General features: G+C 33.1%; 1 protein-coding gene across 2 annotated transcripts in view; it reads right to left on the bottom strand.

Moving 5' to 3' along the window:
* Positions 1-19,029, bottom strand: part of LOC123701917 (ras-responsive element-binding protein 1-like) — a 29,971-nt gene extending 10,942 nt beyond the window's left edge. The window contains exons 1-2 of one of the 2 annotated variants that reach the window (XM_045649535.1): positions 18,819-19,029; positions 9,733-9,809 (exon numbers count right to left, since the gene is read on the bottom strand). In XM_045649535.1, coding sequence (XP_045505491.1) covers positions 9,733-9,790 — 58 coding nt within the window. In that variant the 5' untranslated portion in view covers positions 9,791-9,809; positions 18,819-19,029. The remainder of the gene's footprint in view (positions 1-9,732; positions 9,810-18,818) is intronic. The other variant, XM_045649536.1, reaches the window with a different exon arrangement.
* Positions 19,030-26,213: the final 7,184 nt, after the last annotated feature.

The raw sequence follows: 26,213 nt of genomic DNA, 5'->3' as shown, positions 1-26,213 counted from the left end.
TTTACGTAATACCTACGATGAATCAATCAAATACAAATGATAGCAACAACTAAGAGTAACATTTTCAAAGAGACATGATTTAAAGAGAGCCACTTCTTGAAACGAATTACCTACCTATTGCGTTGGTAAAAAAAATTAAGATTTTCTCTTGATGAAATCCACCTAAATATATCAAATTCGCTGAAGTAAATAATAAATTATTACAAGAATTGTCGAACAAATGTACCGTATCACATTTTCATTGAAATAATCACTACACACAATCTTATTAAGTAATATGAGCCGAGCGGTGCGGTGGTATGACAAGGCCTCCTGTTACACCGAACTGTAATACGTTAATTATAAAAGTGCCTTACGCAAAATGGTTATTCGATTCTTTCACTAAATGCTGTGTAACATTAGCTAATATTGAGTAAAATGGACGTTTTAAAGTTATTTTTATAGTGATTAGTGAGTACATATACACTTATTCATTCAAGATGACTGGTCTTTATTATATCTACTGTAAATACGTACATAATAAATACTAAATAAATTATATTGTGTCTCTCTATTTAAACATGATAAGCTGAAATTTGTAAAATAAAATTAAGTATTTTTCTGAAAAGCTTAATCAAATACAAAAGCACTATATATGCTAAACATTGACTGTGTAAAACAAGTTTTGTGATAATGCTGAAACCTAAAGTATCTAAAACAGGTTTTCTAAATAAAGAGGGATTATATTAGCATTTAATGTTTGTTTAAAAGTTAAATGTTTCGTGGATTATAAAATTGCAAGATGCTCTCAGATATTGATGAAAGCTAAATTATTGTCATAGTAATATAATATTCAATTCATTATGTTTTATCTAGAGGTACCTATATCACTGTCACAAGGGTACCTATATTTTAATTTTTCGAAATTAGTCCCTTGTCGTAATTATTAATTAACATTATGAAACATCGTGTAATACCTACGGTGTGATAGGCGGACACCTTTACGCAACGTAAGTCCCTACAGAGAAATTGCGCATTTGTCGTAAACATGTTGAAATTCATTCGATTCCAGGAAACTTTATATGCATTTTTGGGAAACATTGACATTAACATCAGCAAGTATGAATTTAGAGGATTATTTCAAGAAACAACAATGTTGTATAGAAATACCAGCAACTAACGACTTTTATAATAAAAAAAGTTTAATTTTTCAAATCGAAAATATGTAATAATTTGTGCTGACTTAACATCAATGAAAAATTTAAAAAGTATAAACTAAGATTTATATCGAATATACATAATATGTATGTATTTTTAAAAACTGACCGCAATTCATATCATTTTATAAAACACCTGAACCTAAAAAAAATTAACAACCTAAAATTAACCTTCGAGAATTATTACAAAATTCAAATCTCGATATCAAAAATCGGGTTCACTCAAGTTCATATAGAGAAAAGGTGTCACATAGATGCGCGCGCTCGTGACTTCCTCGTTCCCGCTTATACGGAATTTAAATCGACCTATCACCATCCCAGTCCTGCGGTATAATGGTGCATTTACACACTCGTGCGAACAGCGAGCCGAATCACGAACGAACAAACGAACGAATGTGTTGTGTGTGTCTTGAGATTCAAGAGAGCAAAGGAGTGTGTAGTCGCGTCAACATTCGTAAACGAATGTTTCGAGGCGAATGTGTAAATGCACCGTAAGCTTCCATACATAACGGTGTCCACAATATTTGATTGATATGGTCGGGACGTCGCCGGACCGTTTGGTTATGCTCCAATGAACGGTACAGAATTATAGACTGTCACCATTTTGCTATTGACAATTATCTTTGCGACAGGGCGGTTTCGGCTGGCTGTGTGCAAATTGCGGGGTTTCGACATGGATTTTGTTTGAATGCTATTTGGTGTTACTTAAGCTGTTTTGGGAAAGTTTTTAATGTATACACGTATCGCTCTTGACCTGAAACAACTTTTATAAAAAGTGATAATTTAAATCTGTAGTTGATACTCAAGATAGTATGTCTATACTCTATATACATAGTAACTTTTCAAGTTACAAAACTTGGATATGATTGTCGTTTATATTATTTGAAGCAAAGCATATTAAATTTATTATATTGGAATACTAAGACAGGAAAATGCGCTAACGTAGGAGTAATATGAATGCAAAATAACTCGTGAAACCTTTACTTGCTTTCAACGCGGTATCAAATTTCATAAGTAAGTACGTGCTATTTCAAAGAAAAATAAAGGTCATTAACCTAATTTCTTATGTATTTAACTATCTATCAAATAGAAAGTTATAATATTCGAGTGAATTTCTGAATCTCTTTCTTAGTGTCCTTATTTCTGATGAACCTAGTCTATATTTATCTACTATTTAGCGATCATCTCCAGAAAAAACCCCAATTAATTTGATCATTGAATAAGTCTCTAAGCTACTAACATATTTTACATAAATATTTTATAAAGTATATGCTTATTAATACATCCATAACTAGAATAGTATTTAACAATCTGTAGGTACTAGAGAAACTCAGACGGTCAAACATCTAGATGGTCATGGCGCAACATCGTTCCATCTTGGTGTTAACGAATGCAAGTCAGGGGCGCTCCTTCCGCGACAATTTAACGGTCATATCGCTGGTTATTATACATTGCTGTGTGTTGTGGGTTATTGGGATAAAAATGCAACTGGTGGGTAATGGAAACTGCAATGTACTTAGAACAAGGTTTGAAAATGGTTTGAGAAGGTAAAGAAGCAAAAATGTCATCCGTTTCTTTTTTTTATGACATCAGGAGGCAAACGAGCAGACGCACTGCCAAGCAAGTTGCGTCGCCCATAGATGCTTATAACCGCGGTTGTGGGTGTTGCCTACCATAAAACTGTTTAGAGGTCGCATATCCTAATAAAAAATATACCTTTACCTAGTTATCCTATAAATTTAAATATACTAAAAAGCAAGAATATCGAAATACGGTTAAAAGCATTGCCCTAAATACTTTTTCAACGCCACAGAAATCAGTATTCGCATTCAGGCACATTGACAATATTTCATCTGTGCTATGAATATAATCTGTGGCCGAATCGAACGGCGCTTTCTCCGAACGGAAAGGCGTACCAATTAGGAGTCGGGAGGGGCGTGAAGATGTGAATAAATTGAATATTTGAATATTAATTCGCGCAGTGCCCGAGAGATGGCGGTAACAGGACTGAGGACGTGACGACGCGCACCGCACATACCAACCGTGCACCTGTCTCTTGTACCTATAACTTTTTTCTTTGTCAGATTGACGTTCCAAATTCAAAAGTAGGCCCGTTCTTCTAACAGATTATAAAGAAGTGCTTCTTTATCGAGTGCATAGATAATAAATGATTCGGATACAAAGGTTTTTGAACGTAAGGTTATAAGTGATAAATAATGTGTTATTTTTTTATCGTAAAGCCTTTTATCTTATAATCAGTCACGACATAAATAACGATATTGTTTTACGTATTCGTTAGTTAAAGAAGAATGGAATTATACTAACATACCTAATAGCTGCTTGAATATTCAATATGTAGGTATCTATTATAAAAGTTCGAAAGAACCAACAAATAGTAAATACATACGTAATTTATCATGACGTCATTTATCATGATTTTATCGAGTCTATTTAAAAGTAATTTGTAATCTACATAGAATTAAGTGCCTCCCTTCCCTGACTTCGCGTCGTAAATTTTAAGCACGTCAATTTTCGATTCGTAGAATTTTCTAGATGTTAATTCCATCCCAATTGGATCGTAAAACAAAATAATCGTATTCCCAGTGTTTATAGAGGTAAACAACCTTTACATTAAGGTACTTGATACATGACTTACGTGACACCTTTCCTAATTATAAGGCTCTGTTTCAAAAGTTCTGGTGCGCTTTCTAATATTTTTAATGTAAATCGATAAAGAATGGAATTTTTCTTACGCTTATAAAAGTAATTACAATCATCTTCAAGTACTAACTACTAAGCTAGTTTTAGTCATAGTAACCTATTATAGAATCTGTAACAGACTTTAATCTTTATCTTTTGAAATAATATAAATAATTTCATGTCATCATTTTACGATTTCCAGAGTTGAACTTTGTATTACAGACACTAATCAGTGATAAAATTTATTACTTTGGAATGCATGATTTCAGTATTGAGTAGGTGTTATAATTATTACTCGTGAACAAGATTTCTTTATTACTGAGTATAGGATATGAGAAAAAAAATTATAGTCACTCTTTGTATACTTAAATCTTTAAAAGTACGCAACGGATTTTGAAGCGGTGATTTTGGTTCAAGATGAAGGTTTTAGTATATAATTTATTTGGTTTTAGACAAAGCTGGCGAAGCTAGTTTAATAATAATCCAAAAACACTTTAATGACATTATTGTATCGCCACCGATCCTTGATATGTGTAAAAAGTTTCAATTAAATCTATCCGTTTAAATTGCCTCAAAATCAACAGCTCTAACCTAAAGGAGTTCGGTAACATACCGACATACCTACATGATACAAGTGACGCTTATAATAGCGTGTTAAAAAGTACCAATGCAGAACCTTCCCTTGTTTTAGAGAACGTCAGTCTGACTAAGTTTGCCTAGTCTAATTCCACTTATCAATACCTGATTCAATAGTATGTTTGTCACTATCTTATCCGCCAGGATGTTGTCTCATCTCGGTATGGTCCAATTGACCAAAGTTGTCCAATACAAACACACATTGAGGTTATCTGAGCGCCTAATCGGTGACGCTAAGACATTTGAAAGGTTTTAAATGTTAGTCATTGTTGGACTGAAGAAATGTTTTCTTTTGTTTTGTGTAATGAACTAATTGACAGTAGGCTATTGCTACTTGTTGTTTGATCGGGTTTATTAGGGATACAATATAGTTTTGTCAATCAGGAATAGGTTAGTTTTTTTTATAGCTATAATCAAATGCTTTTTTTTATTTATATGAATAATGTAGACGTACCTACCTATAGATGAATGAATAATGGAAATAGGTTTAGTACTTTTGAGTTTATAGTATGAGAAAAAAAATTGCGAATAAACGAACAATAACATTTTCCTCTTTGTACTAGTAGATAATATTGGCTTAGAAAAATACGTTAATTTGTAAAGAATAAAGATGGTTTGTTTAGCAACGGCTGAATGGATATAAAATCTAATCACATGTTTTTAATCTACACTTATCTATACTAATATTATAAAGCTGAAGAGTTTGTTTGTTTGTTTGATTGTTTGTTTGTTTGTTTGTTTGTTTGAACGCGCTAATCTCGGGAACTACTGGTCCGATTTGAAAAATTCTTTCGGTGTTAGATAGCTCATTTATCGAGGAAGGCTATAGGCTATATACCATCACGCTACGACCAACAGGAGAGGAGCCACGGGGGTGAAACCGCGCGGAGCGGCTAGAAATATTATAAAGCTGAAGAGTTTGTTTGTTTGTTTGTTTGAACGCGCTAATCTCGGGAACAACTGATTCGATTTGAAAAATTCTTTCGGTGTTAGATAGCCCATTTATCGAGGAAGGTTATAAGCTATATATCATCACGCTACGACCAACAGGAGCGGAGCCACGGGGGTGAAACCGCGCGGAGCAGCTAGTTAATAATATGTATATTTGTGAAGCTGTAATTTAGAAATTTGAATATTATTATTGAAATTTGAAACCGAGAATAGAAATATATAATCAAAATGGACTTTTTTTATCTAGAAATGATCTTGCTACAATCTAATTTCCCCTATAGGTGCTCCTGTGCTCCGCTCTTGTTGGTCTTACCGAGATGATAATATAGCCTTTAGCCTTCCTCGATAAATAGGCTATCTATCTTTTCAAATCGGACCAGTAGTTCCCGAGATTAGCGCGTACAAAAAAAAAACAAACAAACTCTACAGCTTTATCTTCTTAATATATATAAATCTCGTGTCACAATGTTTGTCCTCAATGGAATCCTAAACCACTTAACCGATTATAATAAAATTCGCACACCATGTGCAGTTCAATCCAACTTGAGAGATAGGATAGTTTAAATCTCAAATCGTTTTAGAGAAAGCGGGTGAAGCCGCGGGCGGTAAGCTAGTATTTCTTTAATTTCGTCAAGCAATTAGCTTCTTTGTGGAACCTTCTAGTAATTTCGGTAAGATGTGCGTATACTCGTGTTCCAATAACAAAAGAAAAGAATCTTATAGTTTTATCTCTGGGATGTTGGTACAGGTGGATTATACGTCAATACAGCTAACGAGGTGACGTTTGTTTGGTTGTTGCGTTTGTTCTTAGATAAATAGCAGGTGGAATTGGTTAATGTATCTTGTATTTAGGTGTAGCTAAATAATCCTACTAATATTATAAATGCGAAAGTTTGTATGGATGTATGGATGTTTGTTACTCTTTCACGTAAAAACTACTGAACCGATTACAATGAAATTTAGCACAAATATAGAGGGTAACTTGGATTAACACATAGGATAGTTTTTGTCCCGGAAATCCCACGGGAACGGGAACTATGCGGGTTTTCCTTTGCAAACGCGGGCGAAGCCGCGGGCGGAAATCTAGTACTTATACTATTTATGAATAATAGATTATTAGATTTAATTATGTCGATAGGCAATAATATTGTTTTTGATATATTAACAAGGAATTTTAAGCGCATAGTCTGAGACGATAAGAGTTTCTAAGACGATATGGAGATTCGAATTCGATTCGAGAAAAATTTAAAAATAATTTTCCAATCGGAAATTTGAAGAGTTTTAAAGTGTTGATAGACACATTGTATACATAATAAAAATCCATCTTTAACAAGACTTTTCTATAAAATTCTCATCTATATTACCCATCTAGATTCTAGACGTCTTAAGCTTATTAAAGTAAGAAATAATTAAAACAATTATGAACACTGTTTACAGTGTATACGGCTTCTTACGTTCTTCTAGAATAACAAAAATATATTCCTACACCGTTATTTTGTATCTATAATACACTAGCGGTCCGCCCCGGCTTCGCCCGTGGTACATATTCACGTTTTCTCTACATAAGAACCATCCTCGTACTTCAAGGAATATAATAAAAAAAGAATTAAAGAAATCGGTTCAGCTGTTCTAAAGTTATGCGCTTACCAACACATTTTGGGATTCATTTTTATATTATAGATTGAATATCAAACTAGCTATGCCCCGAGATTTAACCCGTATTGCTCCGCTCCTGTTGGTCTTAGCGTGATAGCCTTAGCCTATAAGCACACCCCGGACACTCCATACAAAATTATAGTTTTGACAGTCACACTGTAGAGACTGCAAATGTGTGTGTAAACTCTTTATGGTTGGCACATTTGTGACTAGCGTAAAAAAAAATTTGCGTTTTTCTGATGAAATACATCCGTAAACAGCACAATATCTAACCATTTTCTACGAAAAACGATAATCACAAATCCAAAATAATAAAATTGCTTTAAGTCAATTTGATTAATGTTGTCAATCTTCGTTGCGTTTCGTCAAGACGTCGTTGGTATCGTCCTTGCGGGGAAATGGGTACCATAACATGTCTGATCGTGCGGGGTGAGGTAAGTGTTTAATTTTGGCGGGAGGCGGAGTGTCCGTTCTGTAGCGTTTAGCTACTATTATGTATTCTGTGCTATAAGCCTTCCTCGATAAAGGGGCTATCTAACACTGAAATAATTTTTCATATCGGACCAGTAGTTCCAGAGATTAGCGCGTTCAACAAACAAACAAATTTTTTAGCTTTATTATATAAGTATAGATTTCATTTGCAAAAACGCTGCGTTAAAAGGCATCTTTACATATAATAAATCTGTAGAAGGGTCAATTCTGTACATTGAAAATATTGAAAAAATAAATACCAGGGGGTGTTACTGGATCGATACCAAACCCAAATATGTGATTAAAAAAATTTTTGTCTGTCTGTCTGTATGTGAAGGCATCACGTGAAAACTAATGGTTCGATTTCGATGAAACTTGGTATAATTATACCTTATTATCCTGGGCGTAAAATAGGATACTTTTTATCCTGGAAAAATACGCAGAAAAAAAATTAAACTTAATTTTTAGTTTTATCCATAGACGTTGTTCTGTAGAACCGCGAACACACGTTGCGTATTATTAAAGGGCTAGCCGTATTTGGGTCCAATAGATATTTATAAGTTGTCATTGTCAGAGTTACCTACTCAAAATGGAGAAATAAACCATCCACGGGAAGACCGAAATCCGCGCGGACGGAGTCGCGGGCGGAAGCTAGTTTATAATAAACTCAGTAATATTTCGAAAGAGATCCATAAAACTGAATGGCCAAGGATTTTCTAGGTGTTCACAAATTCAACGTAGCGAAGAATAATAAAAATAAAATTGTTTACACTTACGTAAATACTTTCGTCAGAATAAAATGTATCTTCGCTTTTTAAACTTAAGATAAATATCAATATGTATTGAGATTATTAATAACTAAATATTAAGATTTAGTTACTAGTGATAAAACTAACTACTTATTCATTTTTAATATTCTTTGTTCAACTAAAATACATCGTATTTATTACATTTAATCTTAAATATTTAAAGTGTTATTGGAAAACGATTTTCCGATTAGAAATCTTAAGAATTATGAAGATTCATCATGACTGTGGAAAATTATGGGTAAGATTACAATTTGTACATATTAGAAAAAGTTTTTATTCCTATCATATGCCTTTACGCTTATTGGAACTTCAATTACCATAATGAAATATAACATTATTATTGTTATTAACATTTTAATCTGGATATCGATAACTTATATAAAAACTGTATCAATATCTCGATTCCTTATTTCCAAGAATGACTGTACATTATACAATATTGAATCACAAATAAATAACATTTTAACAATTATGCATGAATTGCCATTTTATTTTAACCTGGACCGCAGTAGTAATCCTATCAATGGCAGTTTCCCGACGAAGGAAGGAAGGAAGGCTTCTAGGGAAGCGCTCTATCTTAGGCCACATTTCATCGTGACATCGTGGCCAAGAGCTTCCCTATCGCACAATAAAAAAGCACGTGTGAGCCGAGCACACGTGTCAGAAGTGAAACTTCTTTGCGAGATTCAAAGATACCAAAATCGTCGCATTACTTCATGACGTGACGGTACTGCCATGACACGACCTTGAAATTATCTCAACGCGCCTAAAAAGTTTCACTTCAAAAGATAAATGTTTATAAAATACGCGGGTAGTTTGTTGGTGTCGGGTTTGGCGCATGCGCGCAATTAGTCGTCATGTTTCCGCCGCGGAGATCGCACGCGTCGTTGAGATAATCTTAATTGCTGTATCGAGTTCGCATCCTGTTGTTGGAATGTTATTTTGATCTCAGTTGCTGCCACGTATTGTTTAGTAGATGTATAGATAGATGAAGCTTTTGGAAAGAAAAGGTTGCTTATTACTTCATTATAGGCAATTTAATCGGATTTCTTTTTATTAAGCCTTTAAAATAGTTAGGTACGTTTAGAGTCGTACAGTATAAAATAATTTACTGAGTTATTGAAAAGAACCGTATAACATTAAATATTATCATTTCTAGGCTACTTATTAATTATTATTAGACGTTATGAAGATAGGTTGTGTTTGTTTCAGAAAAAAAAGGGACTTAGTTGTGCACATGCACTCTTAATGTAGAGCATCCTTCCATATCTATAAAGTGCAATGACTAAGTTACAAGTTAACTTGAAACTTACGTTGTGACGCCGGAGGCTCCGCCGCGGAAGGCGCAGGCGCGTTAGCCGCACCCTGCATGACCTGGTGGGGACAACGCCTGTTAGATAAAATATCTATATTTTATATTCTATTGTTAAAGATTAAAAAAAATATAAAAAAAATAAAGATTTTCAACTGTAATTAGAGTTCAAAAATTGTTTAGTATAAAGGTGTTGTAGTTTGTAATTGTTAATAATTGTAATCATGTATTGGATCATGGATATTTCTTGAGTCCTACTTTAAAAACTACTTAATTATTGGAAATGTATTAAATAAATATTCAATCAGTGACATGTATAAGATCCATTGGACAGGCTCTTTTTCAAATCAATTAAACAAATGAGATGAATAATCTCTTGAAGCAATTAAAAACTCATAATTGTCCAAGAATCTATATAAAAACCTAAAACTATTGACGCATATATAATATGTTGCTTACTGTACGCCAATAAAGAGAGTATAAATTTGCATAAAAATAAAAATATATCGTTACAATCAAACAGAATATAACATTTATATATACTCGGCCTACTTTGAGAGGGAAGTAAAACACAAACATATACTTAACAGACATTATATAGCACAAAAGAATCGATTAGAACAAAGAAATGAGTCAGAAGCCCTCAGTTATCAGTATTTCCTATACATCGAGAAATGTGTATCTATCGTGACGCCACGATGGAAAATGTATAAGGCCGTTTCGCGCCAATTTTAGATTTTTTTCTCAAACATATTGCTTATTTTTTGTTAAAGGTAAATGCTATTTTCAGAAACTATTAAGATAAAATGGTATAATTAAAATATTTTGAGTAATATATATCATGAATATTAAGTAATCACCTGAGGCACAATTCCGTTATCAATACATGGCAATTAATTACTAGCCTCGTGCCATAATAAACCTAAAAGCTGGTCACAGAAGTAAAAACTATGTGTAATCTATATCGCATTTAAACGAAAACATAATCAGCCAAAACACCAAAAAGTTTTCATTCAAAAAACGAATAAAAAACAATCAGCCTGCACAACAAAATGTTTTCGTTCTAAAAAAAAACCGTCGATGTGTCTATATCTATAATCTATGCCACAGATCTATGCGGTCGATGGATGGTAAACGAATTCTGACGCGTCGCTTTGTCACCTGTGATACAGACTGCACTTCAAGTGACCCATTATGGACAGACAATGCGTGCTAACAACCTGCGATGTACCGTATAAATAGATGAGGTATAGGGATTGTACTGTTTTTAGATTGCTCCTTTCTAAAGGAATGGATTAACCTTAATTTATGATGTTGTTTTGTCTATGGTCGTTACGCACTGCTTATGTATGTACAACAAACATTTATTTGGTTGTAACTTGTAAGTTTATTGTGCTACCTAAATATTGAAAGTAACATATAGATTACAAGATAATATTATTTTTGGTTCTTTACGTTAAGAAAAACAAGCCGTAATTATTTTCTAAAGGATTGTCCAAATAGTCTTATTGGAATCAAGAGTTGTGCCCACGAATATTTCGGAGTTGGTACGAGTTACGACCAATCTTCGACAGTATTTCGGGCGATGCCGGGTGCATATCATGTATGAAATAAACATCAACTTGTTATATTATTCCGCTGTAATTCCACAAAGGCATGAAAATTCTCACAAAGCTTCAGTTTACGCCAACAAAGAAGCGGCCCCTTTGTACGAGACCGTGTAATATTATCTAAGATAAGCCGCCGTGTAATAATATCTCGCTTTTAATTCGATAATTGTTAAATGCTAAATTGATGAGGTGGTTAAATCTTCTAATATATAAAAATCAATGCCACTTTTCGTTGTAATTCCATAACTCGAGAACGGCTGAACCGATTTCGATAATTCTTTTTTTATTATATTCCTTGAAGTACGAGGATGGTTCTTATGTAGAGAAAACGTTAATATGTACCACGGGCGAAGCCGGGGCGGACCGCTAGTAACACAATGAATACTTTCTTTGTTTCCATGAATTCTATTTTATAACTGCGAAAGTTTAGGATGTACGAGGGCGATTCAATAAATACTTAGCCTAGAAAAAGTATACGAAAATTTTGGAAAAGTAGCAATTTATTTTTCAACATAGTCTCCTTTTAGTTCGATATACTTAGTCCAGCGATGCTCAAACTTTTTTAACCCGTCCGAAAAATATGTTTTCTCAAACTCTGTAAAATAGGCCTCCGTGGCAGCTATAACCTCCTCATTTGATCCATATCTATTCCCGGCGAGGGACTTTTTCAGATTAGGAAACAGAAAGAAGTCACCAAGGGCTAAATCTGAATACGGTGGATAAAGCAGCAATTCGTAGCATAATTTGACCAATTTGGCCATGGCAACGGCAGACGTGTAAACCAGTGCGTTGTCGTGGTGTAACAGCACCTTTTTCTTAGCCAGATGGGGTCGTTTTTTCTTTAATTCGGCGTCGAATCGGTCCAATAAATTGGCATAGTAAAGCCCTGTAATTGGTTTACCCTTCTCGAGGTAAACAACTCCTTGTGAATCCCAGAAAATGGTGGCCATAACTTTTGTGGCCGATTTTACAGTTTTCGCCTTCTTTGGAGTACGTTCCCCGGTCTGGATCCATTGTTTTGATTGCTTCTTGGTCTCTGGTGTGTAACAATGAATCCAGGTTTCATCGACTGTCACAAAACGACGCAAAAACTCCCCTGGATTCCGCTTAAACGACGCCAAACACGTCTCCGACGTGGGCTCACTGTTGCGCTTGTTTTCCGGTATGAGTAAATGCGGCACCCATCGCGCCGACAGCTTTCTCATGCCGAGTTCCTCGTGAAGAATATGATTGACTGTTCCTTCTGAAATGCCAACAGTCTCAGCTAGCTCCCGAACCTTCAATCGGCGATTTGTCAATACGAGATCATGGATTTTTTTAAGGTTTTCCTCCGTAGCAGCTGTTTTTAGTGCACCTGGACGTGGTTCATCAAAAACCGACGTACGGCCACGTGCAAACTCGTTGAACCAATTCTTGAGGGTGGCTATCGATGGAGAAGAGTCACCGTACACAGCATCCAAGCGGCCTTTGATTTCGATACGCTCTTTCCCGTCCAAAAATAGGAATCAAATCACCGAACGATATTGCTCTTTTTCCATTTTTGTAAAACCGATCGATACGTTCGCTTCCATAGGTTGTCAAATTAAAACAAATGAAGGGATTGGAATGAAAATTAAAAAAAATACTTAAAAAAGAATGAGCTACATTGTGGTAAACCTATTTTGAAACAATAGCGCCCCCTGGTGATGAGGCTAGGTACTTATTGAATGCACCAGGTATGTTTGTTACTCTTTGACGAAAAAACGAATGGACAGATTTAGATGAAACAGTTTATTCAGTAGAATAACACATGAACTGCAGATGAAATCGCGCGGTACAGCTAGTATGATAATAAATTAAATAATGTTTATTAGCAGCTTATAGCTACCTCGAAACATTGCTCTCTGTGATTGCTCTGTCTTCTAAATGAGGTGCATTTGCGAAGATATTTTTATACACTTTTTAAATTATTTTAATTTCGCATAATATGTGAAGTTTCTTTTAGATTTATGGAGTACAGGAGAAATCTGAATGAGGCGCATTTGCAAAGATGATTTCCTCTGTTGATTTATTTTTTTTAAATTGTTATTTTGGATAAGTGAATCGATTTAGTGTGATCGATTTTCTTTAATAATAATTGATCACCTGCATAAAGATAATTAACGTTAAGTATCATCAAAATAATATTTTTATCTACCAGCTGTGTAAAAAACTAAAAAGTTATACGATAACTTCTTAAAAATAACATCTAATCCGCTAAGCATATTATATGATTGATAAAAATTAAAAACACTTGTTAATGACTAAAATTTTTATCAATTACGGTCAAGCATTCCTTTCCTTCACTAGATATACAAACATGCATTAGATAATAATATAAAATACCGCTTTCATATCTTTGCCAAAAAATTTCCAAATGCCTCATATATCTTATTCATAATCTCTTTCCAATATTAAGAGAAACTACCTATTTACTCGCGGCTCCTCTCGCATTATTTTATTCTTTGCTAACCTCAGAATATGCTCAGAATAAAATAATGTGTGCGTGTACTAGTGTACACACGTAAGAAGTGAAACTTCTTTATGACCTTATTTTTCAAAATATAATTTACTATATGCAACTTTACAGAAATACGTCGAATCAGGCGTGGTACCTAGGGATAAAAAAAAGGTGGCGCGTAACGGAAAAATGTCACGCGTAACGAAAAAATGTTACACTAAATTTTTTTCCAACCCCGATAAAGAAGTTACACTTCAATAACCAAAAAGCTTTACTATTTCTAAGTTATAGGTAAGTACGTATTCTAATTGGACTGGATACTGTTAGAATTATCCAGGAATATTTAATCAAATCAATTTTAATTAGTATACATTGCCCATTGGGTTGTCCTCTTGTACATATTTGAGTGTTCTCACATTGTACGTCTACGATAAATATATCATTGCACATTACAATGCAGTTTTGTCGAATCTCTTTTTCATACATACATATTTCATAACGCCCAGGCAAGGCTAGTTAAAAGATACTTCAACCACAGGAGTCCTGTAAATTGTCAAATGTATTTTTTATAGCGATACGTGCAGTGGAACGCACTTGAGACTTTAAACTTAGTCTTATTTTTATGCTATTATTAAATAATCGTTTATAATGATTCTGTACAGTCACATCTACTAGATAACAGGTGAAATCCTTGTCACTTATCTGATAAGCTTGAGGTAATTGATTTTGCTTGTATCTGTTTTTCGATTTGAGACACTTAGCTTTGTATTTGGATAAGATTTATCTAAGGTAAATCGGTTATTGTAATCTATTAATGTTAGGTTTTTATTTATCTTGATTCTAGAAGGTAACATAAATTACATATTATAAGGATGTTAGACGAGGTTCCTCTATAAAATCTTTTAAAACTCTTTTATATACCTCTCCAATTTAGCATATCTTTCTATTCAATATTATGTATTTTATGTATACTAGGTATCTTCAGTTTTCAAAGCCACCCGCGTAACATTTTCTTTTCTTCTTTGTCTCTTACCTTTAGGGCAGTCTGGAAGAGATCGCTAGTAAGCTATAAGACCGCCTTATGTACCTACCAATCCATTTTGTATGATTGTAAATACTTTAATTGGTGTGGTATATTAAATTGATAAATATATAAATCGGAGCATTAAGTATCTCGCCTGTAGGCTTTGGACTATCTACAATACCATTTTCTGGATGGATGGTTTAATTGCACTAAATATAGGAAGAGTGCTGCTATTAAAATAAGCTTCCTTGAATCAATAAATATATAAATGTGAATTAATATTCTAATAACTTATACTTAAACAAAATCGTTAAAAGTATGGAAATTATTGGAAAACAGTTCTAACAAGAAAAACTATGTTTTATGTACATTTATTCAAATATGTTTATGTAGGTACGTTTAAATTGAATATAATAAATAAGAACATATTTCGAATATGCATTTAAATATGTTGCGAGTTATGCAAATGGCACAGACAAATAATACTTGAACAGATAAAATAAAATATTTTCTTTTATTGCATCGCGTATGAAGACATTAAATGTTAATTACCTTTATCGGTAAATCCGTGACAAAGTCACTAATAACATCTGTATTGTGAGATATTGATGATCATTGCTTTCGCGTGATGTAATAATATTTTTAAATATTACTAGCTTACCGCCCGCGGCTTCGCTCGCTTTCTCTAAAACGATTTGAGATTTAAACTATCCTATCTCTCAAGTTGGATCGAACTGCACATGGTGTGCGAATTTTTATTATAATCGTTTAAGTGGTTTAGGAGTCCATTGAGGACAAACATTGTGACACGAGATTTATATATAAAATATTATATTTATTATCTTGTTTTTTTCTAACCTTTCGATAAATTTTCAATTGTAACAGGTTCAATATTTATAGGTCTAGTACATAATTTATCATTCTAGATATTTGTAATTTGTTTTTATACGAATAAATAATTTGTATAGATGAATATTTTATTAAATGTATTGAACGTAACCGAAACCTTATTTCAGTCGAGTTCTTTCCCAGTTCCCTTTGTACCTCTGCTTAAATCTTTAAAAATAAGCAACGGATTTTGATGCGGATTTTTTTAATAGATAGAGTGATTTAAGAGGAAGGTTTATCAGGTTTTAGACAAAACGGGCGAAGCCGAAGACAGTAAACTAGTTATCTATATAATATTTAGTCCAGAAAAAGCGATCATTTGTCAGGCATAACAGCTTTGTACATGCGTGAAGTGTTTTCGTAACTCTGCCAATAGATGGCGTTACTAGGCCGTGAAGTTTGGATACCAGTTATCGTCTTATTAATGTATTATTAATTCGTATTTTTTTACTGGCAATTAGTGATAAAAATGTCTGTGCTGTATCTTTGTTGAATAACCAGTGCCTGTTTACGAAATGTTTAAATAAGTGGATTTGTAGTTTGTACATAGACAGCGTGAACTCTTTCGTAGGTAGTCAACGAAGGCTGAAAAAAGCCTTTCTTCTAACTGATTATGTCTTCTTAAGAAAAGACATAATCAGTCATTAAAGTATTGAATGCATTGATTTAAAGAAAAAAGATGCTGTGAATAATAGACGATTAAGAAGGAAATAAATGATTCTTCAATGCTTTGTGATGTGTTTGATTCATTTAATACCTACTTAACTAGGCCTACCTAGTTTACTAATAGATACCTATATCTACCTTATCTGCTTTAGTTAAAAATACTAGCTGTGCCCCGCGGTTGTACCCGCATTGCTCCGCTCCACTTGGCACTTGGTCTAAGACCAAGCGGGAGGAAGGAGCCCATTTATAGCCTTCCGCGATAAATGGGCTATCTAACATCGACACAATTTTTCAAATCGGACCAGTAGTTCCTGAGATTAGCGCGTTCAAACAAACTCCTCAGCTTTAACATATTAGTATAGATTTACTAAAGCGAGTAAAGGTATGATAGCTGTTCATTTGAACGTGTAATTTTACGTGAAAACGTACAAAAACATTTATACGTAAGGCACATTTTGTGATCGTACCTACATCCTTCGTGGGTTGAATGATCTAACTAGCGATATAATTACCTGTGTATATTTTAATAGGATAGAAAAAAGGATATAAATTAATTAATAAAATATGATATCATATGAAATACAATGTACCATATCTTTAAAGGTTATAGATAAGTATAATTCATAAGAACAATAATATTCTGAATGCATGAGAGATTTTGATTTGTCAACTTCTTATTTGAATGATGAAGTAACCGTGAAATATAGTTTTTAGTACCTAGGTAGGTATAATACCTATCTCTTTTCTTCTAAATCATATTACCTATTCAATTCTATTTCATAGCCACAGAATACATAATAGTAGCGAATTAAATAGGTACAATACATACCTACCTATTTTCATTTTATATTTGACTTTATTTATAAATGCCATTTTTCTTAATAGGCTCTTTATTCCATTTTTTACATGTCTATTTAAATATAACATTATCAGTTATAAATAAAAAAAAACATAAATCGTAAGATGTAAAGCATCTTATTCAAAAATATCTTCCACAGATTATCTACAATTTAAGTCACAGATAAATAATAATAAAAAAACAGTTCGATTCCTTTGTCACATAATATTAAATACATATTTTACGTCGTAATTGAATAATTTGAAATTGAGAACAAATAAGATTAGATAATACTAGCTTCACCACTCGAGTTTGAGAACGCAATTACTAGATAAAATATGAGTGAACATCTCAATTTAAGATCGGATTTTAAGATTCGAGTTTTTATCTTGACGGTTATTGTATAGGTACTTTGGTAATTTGTTTTATCTTTTCAATTGGTTTCTTTGTGTAAAATGTGTATAGTTTTAGGTATATAATACTGTGCTCGTGTTATGGGTGTTGTTCAATGTTTCAACTAATATAAAAAGCTGTTGTCCGCGTCCTTGTCGCGACTCGCGGTCGTCTCAATTTGGATCTTAGGTATAGTTTATACCTACCTATCTAGGTACCTACTTTAGATATTTTTTAATATAACTAGGCATATAGTATGAAAAATGAATCAAAATAAAATTGTTTTTTAAATCACGTCATATCCACAAAATTTTGGGCACGTTATTTTATTGCAAACAATAAAATAGAACAGAAAGGGTGCAAATTTCTTTATAATATTAGGCATTTACCGTAAATTTTCATGATGAATTACCTACATTGTTAGGTTATCTAACAATGTAGGTAGGTACCTAAAACAGTTTTTTTTCTATATTTTATGGAAAAATATAAATTTAAACATTCATACAATTTTTTAGATACGCTTAATACCTAAACGGTTAATAAAAAGTAAAATCATTTTAGTTAGGTACATAATTTCATCCAATTGGTATCTTATAAGAAAAGGAAATTAGGTATGTATAAATTTAAATGAGAATAATAAGTAAAAATTTAGTATCTCAATTCTACGTAGGAACCTACGTTTTATAATTAAAAATGTAATTCGCAATTAAAACCCTGAGTAAAAAAAAATGTAACGGAAAAAGTCATAAAAGCTCAAATATAAATAAATAAAAATAAGTAGTTTCGTTCACAAAAATAATATTCCGTCGGGTTTTTACTGGTTCCGAATTACAACAAATAAATTTAATTTAGATAGGTATTAGGTACCTACAACATGGATTTTTTTCATTTTATACTCTATTTAAAACTCACAGCACTTCATTAAAAAATAAATCAAACACAATATTTAACAAAACATAGCTTTTTTCGTTTTGTCGAAATATAACGATAAACAATAAAAAAGCACACACCACTTTCGTATTTTTTCCTACACAAGGAGATCGATAAATTACTTTGTTTCATTTTAAATTCATCGAATTCTGCGACACGGCCTACTCGATTTAAATGTCTGAACCTAAAAACATAACAGGGCGACGGTCGCACTAACGATAATTTGCATTGTAATCTAATCGGTTAGACTTACACTTACCCAATCGTGGATAATTTTTGCGCTATCAGCCGGTACTAGAAACTACTAAAGTCCAATTTCCAAGTTTCCAGTCTCTCACTTATCACGGTAACTTTTGAGCACAGATTTACAGTCTTACACTAATAAAAAGTTCTAAGGCACTTTTGGATATATTATCGCGTCGCGTTGCATGTGTGCATCTTCCGCGGGAACGACAACCTCGCGCGGCGAGATGTCGTCTCCTTGTGATGAGAGTACGCACTGTCGCTCTGCTCTCGGGGGAGCAAAAGATGGCCGCCGATTGGTCGAGACCGGCGGCCGGGCGCGCGGGGCGAACGAGAGCGCGCATCTCGAGCAGGACGCGTGCGAGCGAGACAGATAGCGTCGTTCGTTTCGTCGTCCTGCTACAGATTGTCCGGCGGGCGAGCTCAGGTGGATCATTTTTTGAGAGCGCGAAATGATAATGTGGAGATGCCTTTACCGATGTCGTTCCGTTTTTATCGAACGTTATTTAACATTATCTATGAGATAAATATGAAACAATATGGCGACGTGAACTCATTAAAAACAATATAATAATACAATAAATTTATTGTTATCAGATAATGAATAGACAAGATTTTGAGATTAGGTATTTATTACTACAAAGAACTTAATTATCCACGCGAATTGTAGATGACTGGTAAGTGGTAATTAGTAAGATGGTTAGCTTAAACGTTTTAACCGTTCGGATGAATGTTAAAGCATTAATTATTTCTAGTAAGCATTAACATTTCTGAATCACGCTTACCGTACACAGTATCATTTAGTCAATGGTGTTGGTTAATGAATGAGAGAAAGTTAATCAGTTGTTTTTCTCTGTTTAATTGCAAACAGACATGGACGATAGCAGATTGCTAATAACATGGATACACCTGACAGGTATAGTATCTTAGAAAAAAATTCTAAGTGTAAGTATGTACTATGGCTAATAAATACCTAATAATTAAGTATGATTAAAATCATCTTTGAGACGTAAATGAACTAATTTAATTTGTGATAAAAATAATAAATAAAAAAAACACATTTCATTAATTAGGTATGCATATGTTTAATAGACAAACATTAAGATATGATTTATTATCAATCTCAGTAGTTGTAATATAAAATGCTATCATAGCGTACCTACTAGGTACCTTGTTACTAGCCCTATTTTAGTTGTTTGATGGTTCTGATGAAAATTGAAATATATATTTAATTTGATGCAGATGTAGGGTTGACATCAGTGTATTTTTTAAAAGAGTGGTTATTTTGATTATTGTTCAATACCTACCATAGATAACGAATATTTTATAATTTAAGCTATTTATTTACGGATAAGATTAAGGATTACTATTGATAATTAATGACACATCACTAATTAATCATATTAATAATTTAATTGACACCAAAAATAATGCACATTTCATTACGTTCATAAAAAAATAGGTATGTTATGACAGATGACTACAATCATAGACTACAATAGAGTAGGTACCTAGGTTAATATTATTAGCAAGATTTAAATGAATATTTCCTAAGTAAGTAGTTACCTAAGTAAGTTTCCATAAGTCCGATCCTAGGAATATCGAATAGGGATTTCTAGGAGTGTATAGCAGTGTATGTACTATGTAGTAATTATTGATTTTTGATTCGAATATTAATTACGGCAGCCCTGCACGTATTAATTATTGTTATGTAGATAGCTGACGTGTACCTAATTAAAGTAGGATGACCTTGATTCCAAATAAAAATCTAGTCAGTATTTTCCGAATTATCACCTTTAATAGGTGATTCATGATAACAAAATAATAGATATATATATTAAAACGAATATTAATAGATATGAATCAAATTTAAATATGTAGGTAAGTATTCATATTTTCATAAAAAAAAATCTTTTAATATACTTAGGTAGTCAATTCCAGGTCAATTCCACAAAAAAAAATTCATCATATACAATTTGAATAAATTAGTCGACTTTACACCAATATTCTACCATATTTTTATAAAACAACCACAACAAAGATATTTTAATTTTTTAAAAGAACCCCAAATAAATTCGAATCCACACAGAGCGAGGGGCTCCAAACCAAACAACAGATAAACATGATCGTCTCCCATATTGACCTTCGCAATCGGTCAAATGCTATTATGTAAATATTACGCCCTTCTGTCAACAGTGATCAATGATCCTCTGTTGTACAGATCTGTGGTATCTTTATTATTTACAGATTTCACGGACTGGCGGGAATCGATTTTGGTGCCACAGATTATTGGTGTCAGTTTGACAGTTTTGTTTTTTTTGTGTTGGTCTTATGGGCGAAGGTGTTCTAAATTTCAAAACAGTTGAGGTGATAGAAATTGTGAATTGAACTATTTTTTTTTGTAGTTTTAGTTTCTAGAATAAAACATTCATATAGTCCATTTTTTTCAAAATGGTCCAAATAAAATAGAACAAATAATCCTGTAATAAACTTGAATATCTCAAGGAATGTATTTACCAAAAATATCAAAAATAGAAAACACACATCATAAATATTATAATCTATGACTTTTACAATCGTAATGAAAATTTATTTATACTGGAAAAATAATGTCGGTCATTGGGCAATCTACAAACATATTGAGCTTGATAGATACATTATTTCGACGTTTTTGAATTATTTATTAAAACAGTCGATCAAACCATTTGATTTATGATAACCGATATTTTTTTGTTTATTCATGCAAGATTCTGATAAACAAATATGCACGTGCACTACATCCAAGGCTCCTTATCAAGAAGGAAAATTTGTAAAAATTATAGCTTTTTTATCGTCCTCTTTACGTCACTTAATCTTAATATATATAAATCTCGTGTCACAATGTTTGTCCTCAATGGACTCCTAAACCACTTAAACGATTATAATAAAATTCGCACACCATGTGCAGTTCGATCCAACTTGAGAGATAGGATAGTTTAAACATGTAGGTACCACGGGCGAAGCCGGGGCGGACCACTAGTTACTTAATAAAGAATACAATCTTTATCAGCCCTTTCTTATTTCTACTACAAGCATACACGTATTCACAAGTCACATAGGTATATGACGCTACTGCTGCAGATTATGCTACTGTGGGGTATAGTTGGCTTACCTATGGCCACGCTGGCCAAGCAGTTTGTCAATGAACGTCGAACTTTTTGGCCCTATGATCAGTTTCAGTTATTCCCTTTATCGAGCAGTCCATAGTAATGTACAGATTCATTAAAAAAAAATAATATTTCCGTGTTATTCTATAGACTGGACCTTATGAAGGTGTACCATTGCCGCCTTTCGATAAAAGTTATTTATCAATGTCTTAAGACTAAGTAGGTAATAAAAATTTAAAAACACGAACAATGAACATGTTTTTTTTTAATTTCTTCAGGTACATTAAATGCATTTTTTATGCGGCAGTGGAAAATATATAAAAATTATCTGCAATAAGCAAAAACAAAGCTAAGACACAAAGTGTGAACAATCTCGATGGCATTAATCGATAATCGATGACAAAGATAAATTAGATATTTTTCAGAAAAAAAAAACATTTAAAGAAAATTTAAGTGTATTGTTATCTTTTCAGAGCTAACGTTATGGTTATCACAAGATTTACTTAACGGTCCCAAAGATACGCCAAAGGTGTAGGAAACTATAATTATTATCTGATATGACTGATATAGAATAAACAGAGCTGTACTCCAGGAAGGATATTATCTTTACTATTCTTGGTATCTATGAGGGTTTACGTGCATAGAAAATATGCGTTTATATTATATAAGTATTTTTCAAGTATCGTGTGTAAACGTGACAAGAGGACAGTAATATTCTTAACTAGCTGTGCCCTGCGGTTTTACCCGCAGTGTTCTATTATTGTTGGTCTTAGCGTGATGATAAATGGGCTATCTTGTTAGATAGCTGATTTATCGAGTTCCGAAAGAATTTTTCAAATCGGATCAATAGTTCCTGAGATTAGAGCAAGAAACAAAAAAACAAACTTTACTAGAAGTGGTTGAATGAAAGGAAAATAATTCAGTACTTTCAGACATAAGCTGTTCACTTATGATATTTTCTTGTGTTTTATTTTAGAGAACTAGCTTTCTGCCCGCGGCATTACCCGTGTTGTCTAAACCTAAACAAATTATATATATAGGTATACAACCTTCATTTTGTACCCCTCTAGGCTCTACCCATATAATATGTATATTTACAAAATCGCATCCAAATCCGCTACGTAGTTTTAAAGATGCAGTACACATACAGAGAGACAACAGGACGACTTTGTTTTATACATACTATGTAGTGATGATTCATGATACATTTAGGAGAAAAAGCGGATTTTACATAAGTTTCATCTCGTATGTGTAAAACTACAACTTTACGTTATCACGCTTCGTGGTTATGGCGCAAATAATATTCAAATTCATTCATTTATTCCATAACACTTCGCAAAATTTGTCATCGAGTTAATTTATTTAGCCTATTAGCCTTAATCTTTATGTGAATATTCTTGTAAAAATAATACTAAAGGTCCATAGCAATATCACAGTAATCCATACTAATATTATAAATGCGAAAGTAACTGTCTGTCTGTCTGTTACTCAATTACGCCTAAACTACTGAACCAATTTTCATGAAATTTGGTAGGAGATATTTTGATACCCGAGAATGGACATAGGCTACTTTTTATCCCGGGAAAATGACGCAATCCCGAAAATCCCACGGGACCGGGAACTATGCATGCGGGTTTTTCTTTGACTGCGTAAAAAATGATGAAACTGCGTATGATAAAATGCGTTCCCCAGAAGAGTACAATATGGAGGTTTTCAAGAAAAGAACAGGAACCTTCTAGGAAAGCGCGCTCCACCTTAGGCCACATCTCAGCTTTCCATCAGGCGAGATAGTGGTCAAGCGCTTCCCTATCATACAAAAAAAAAATATAAAGCTGATAAGTTTGTTTGTTTACTAGAACATACTTATCTCAGGACTTAACTACGACCAGTAGATTTTCACGATTTGAAAAACATCCTACAGTGTAGCATATTTATAGAAGAAGGTTTAATAAGAAATGATCATCACGCTAAAGCTCACAGGAACGGAGAAATACAGGTAAGACTTTGCCCAAATTTAGTTTTTTTATAATCTTCTTTTCAATATAAATCGCGGAAATGGCGCGAAATTCATTAACAAACCGGCGAACATTTACAAACAGTATCGCTGACGGAAAAAATACGACGGGATGTACGAAATGGTTTACATAACATGGTCTAGGGTGGCTGCGGAAGTACTAAACATACTAAACAATAGAATTTGTGTGGCTTCTATCCAATATTGGTTAAACATGGAATAGATGTGCAATTATTATAGGGAAGACATTTCTTGGTGGATAAGACCCACATATATAGGAACTAGGTTTCTGCCCGCGGCTTCGCACCCGCAGTCAGAGAAAAACCCGCATAGTTCCCGTTTCCGCGGGATTTCCGGGATTGCGTTACCTATTACTCGGGTATCAAAATATCTCCATACCAAATTTCATGAAAATTGGTTAAGGCTTGATTGAGTAACAAACAGACAGACAGAGTTACTTTCGCAAATATAATATTAGTATTGATAGGTATGTGTGTGTGGGTTTGGGTTAGGATTTTTAGGTTAGATTTACGTAATTATGTGAAATTACATAATATTACATTAGATGAGCAAATAATAACTGGAAGGCATTTTCTTGATATATATTAGATGCTTGCCTAAGGTTTTAGAGTAGGAATTTTCTTTAGATGCTCTTTTATAGGTAAATCGAACATCAAAATCAAACCATTAGGGTTTGATTTTGATGTTCGATTTCCGTAATGTTGTAAAATTCCAAAATATTACACTAAATATTACAGAGTACAGCTATGTCGAAAAACGAGTCCAGCACACTATAAAAGTGAATCTGTTTACATTATCTAAGCATTAATTAGACGATACGATCAACAAGCGTCTCGCATGTGCACTATCGTGGCCACTAGCATTACTGGCGAGTGTGTACACGACATTCAGCATTTTTTCTCAATAAAGCCAGCGGTAACTGACACTAGCTTGCAGGAATGCCTAGCAAACGATCACGCGCGTAAGAAAAAACTCAAGATACCATTCAGCGCTTCGCTTCCGCTATGTTCGCGTGATGAAAATGATGTATTGGATTATTGGTCATTCGACTTTCTTTCACTTTCGTTTGAGAATCGCCTTTCCGCCTCTCTTCCTTATACACATATTTATTTGTTTATTGACATCTTTATATTTACTGTTTCCCTGATCGATCGAACGTTAAAGATACTTTATACTTACGATTGTTTGAACTATGGAGCGTTATAAGTGTCGTTTGAATTTTGTATTCATATCTAAGGTCAAGCACCCCAGTGATCACCTAAGTCCCCATCATCTATCGTATTTGGCTACAATATTTGTATGCGCCGATATCGGCTCTTCTTGCTCGTGTCAATATTGTTAGAGCGTTCATTGAACTCAATTGCATAGCACATGTTAAGAATGAGAATATTCTGTTATGTATTCGAAATTCAAATCGATTCTAGAATGTTTTTGAAATGTTGTCATACCTATATGACAATAATTAATCTAGTATTTGTTTTTTTTTGAATAACAATGTGTCGAATTAAATGAACCTAAAATTTTTTTGGGTGGAAATTTTTTTCTTTGTTTTCATGATAACTGATAAATATGTATGATCAATGATGTACATAATATTATGGTCATAAAATTACATCATAAAACATAATTAATGTAATTATCACTGATAGAACAAAATTTTAGGTTAGTTTTGGCGCCAATTCGTTGGCGGGAAATTATTGCATTTATTGTTCTTGCAAAAAGGTTAATGTCTTTCGAACAAAGAGGTAATATATATAACAAACAGTGTATGTTAACAGCTGCTATTGTGTATTAATAATAAAATTTTTGATCTTATGTACATTTTAATCTGTTTTTATTACGTCATAGGTAGATTATTTTGTAGGTATCGAGTTTTAATACTGTTTGTAAATTGGTTACCTAATGTTAGAAATTGGTTAGAAATGACTGTACCGATTTTGCAGAAATTTTAATTCAATAGATACGGTCTATTTCTTACAGACTATAAATAGAATACTTAGGTAATTATAATACCTACATATTATTCATAAATTCATAATCTGTAATCTATAATAAATACAACGCATTAGACATATCTTATCAAACAAAATCATTTTAAATAGATATCATAACGTTCAAAAATATTCAGTAAAAACATACAAAGCCGCGTGTTTAACTAGTATCTATTATATAATAATGTAACAATATCTTTCGTTATTCGAGTGTTAAATTGCTAAATAATTATAAAGAT

Source organism: Colias croceus, chromosome 22 (genome assembly GCF_905220415.1).
Source record: "Colias croceus chromosome 22, ilColCroc2.1".
NCBI lineage: Eukaryota > Metazoa > Arthropoda > Insecta > Lepidoptera > Pieridae > Colias > Colias croceus.
This window is presented reverse-complemented; position numbering and strand designations above follow the sequence as displayed.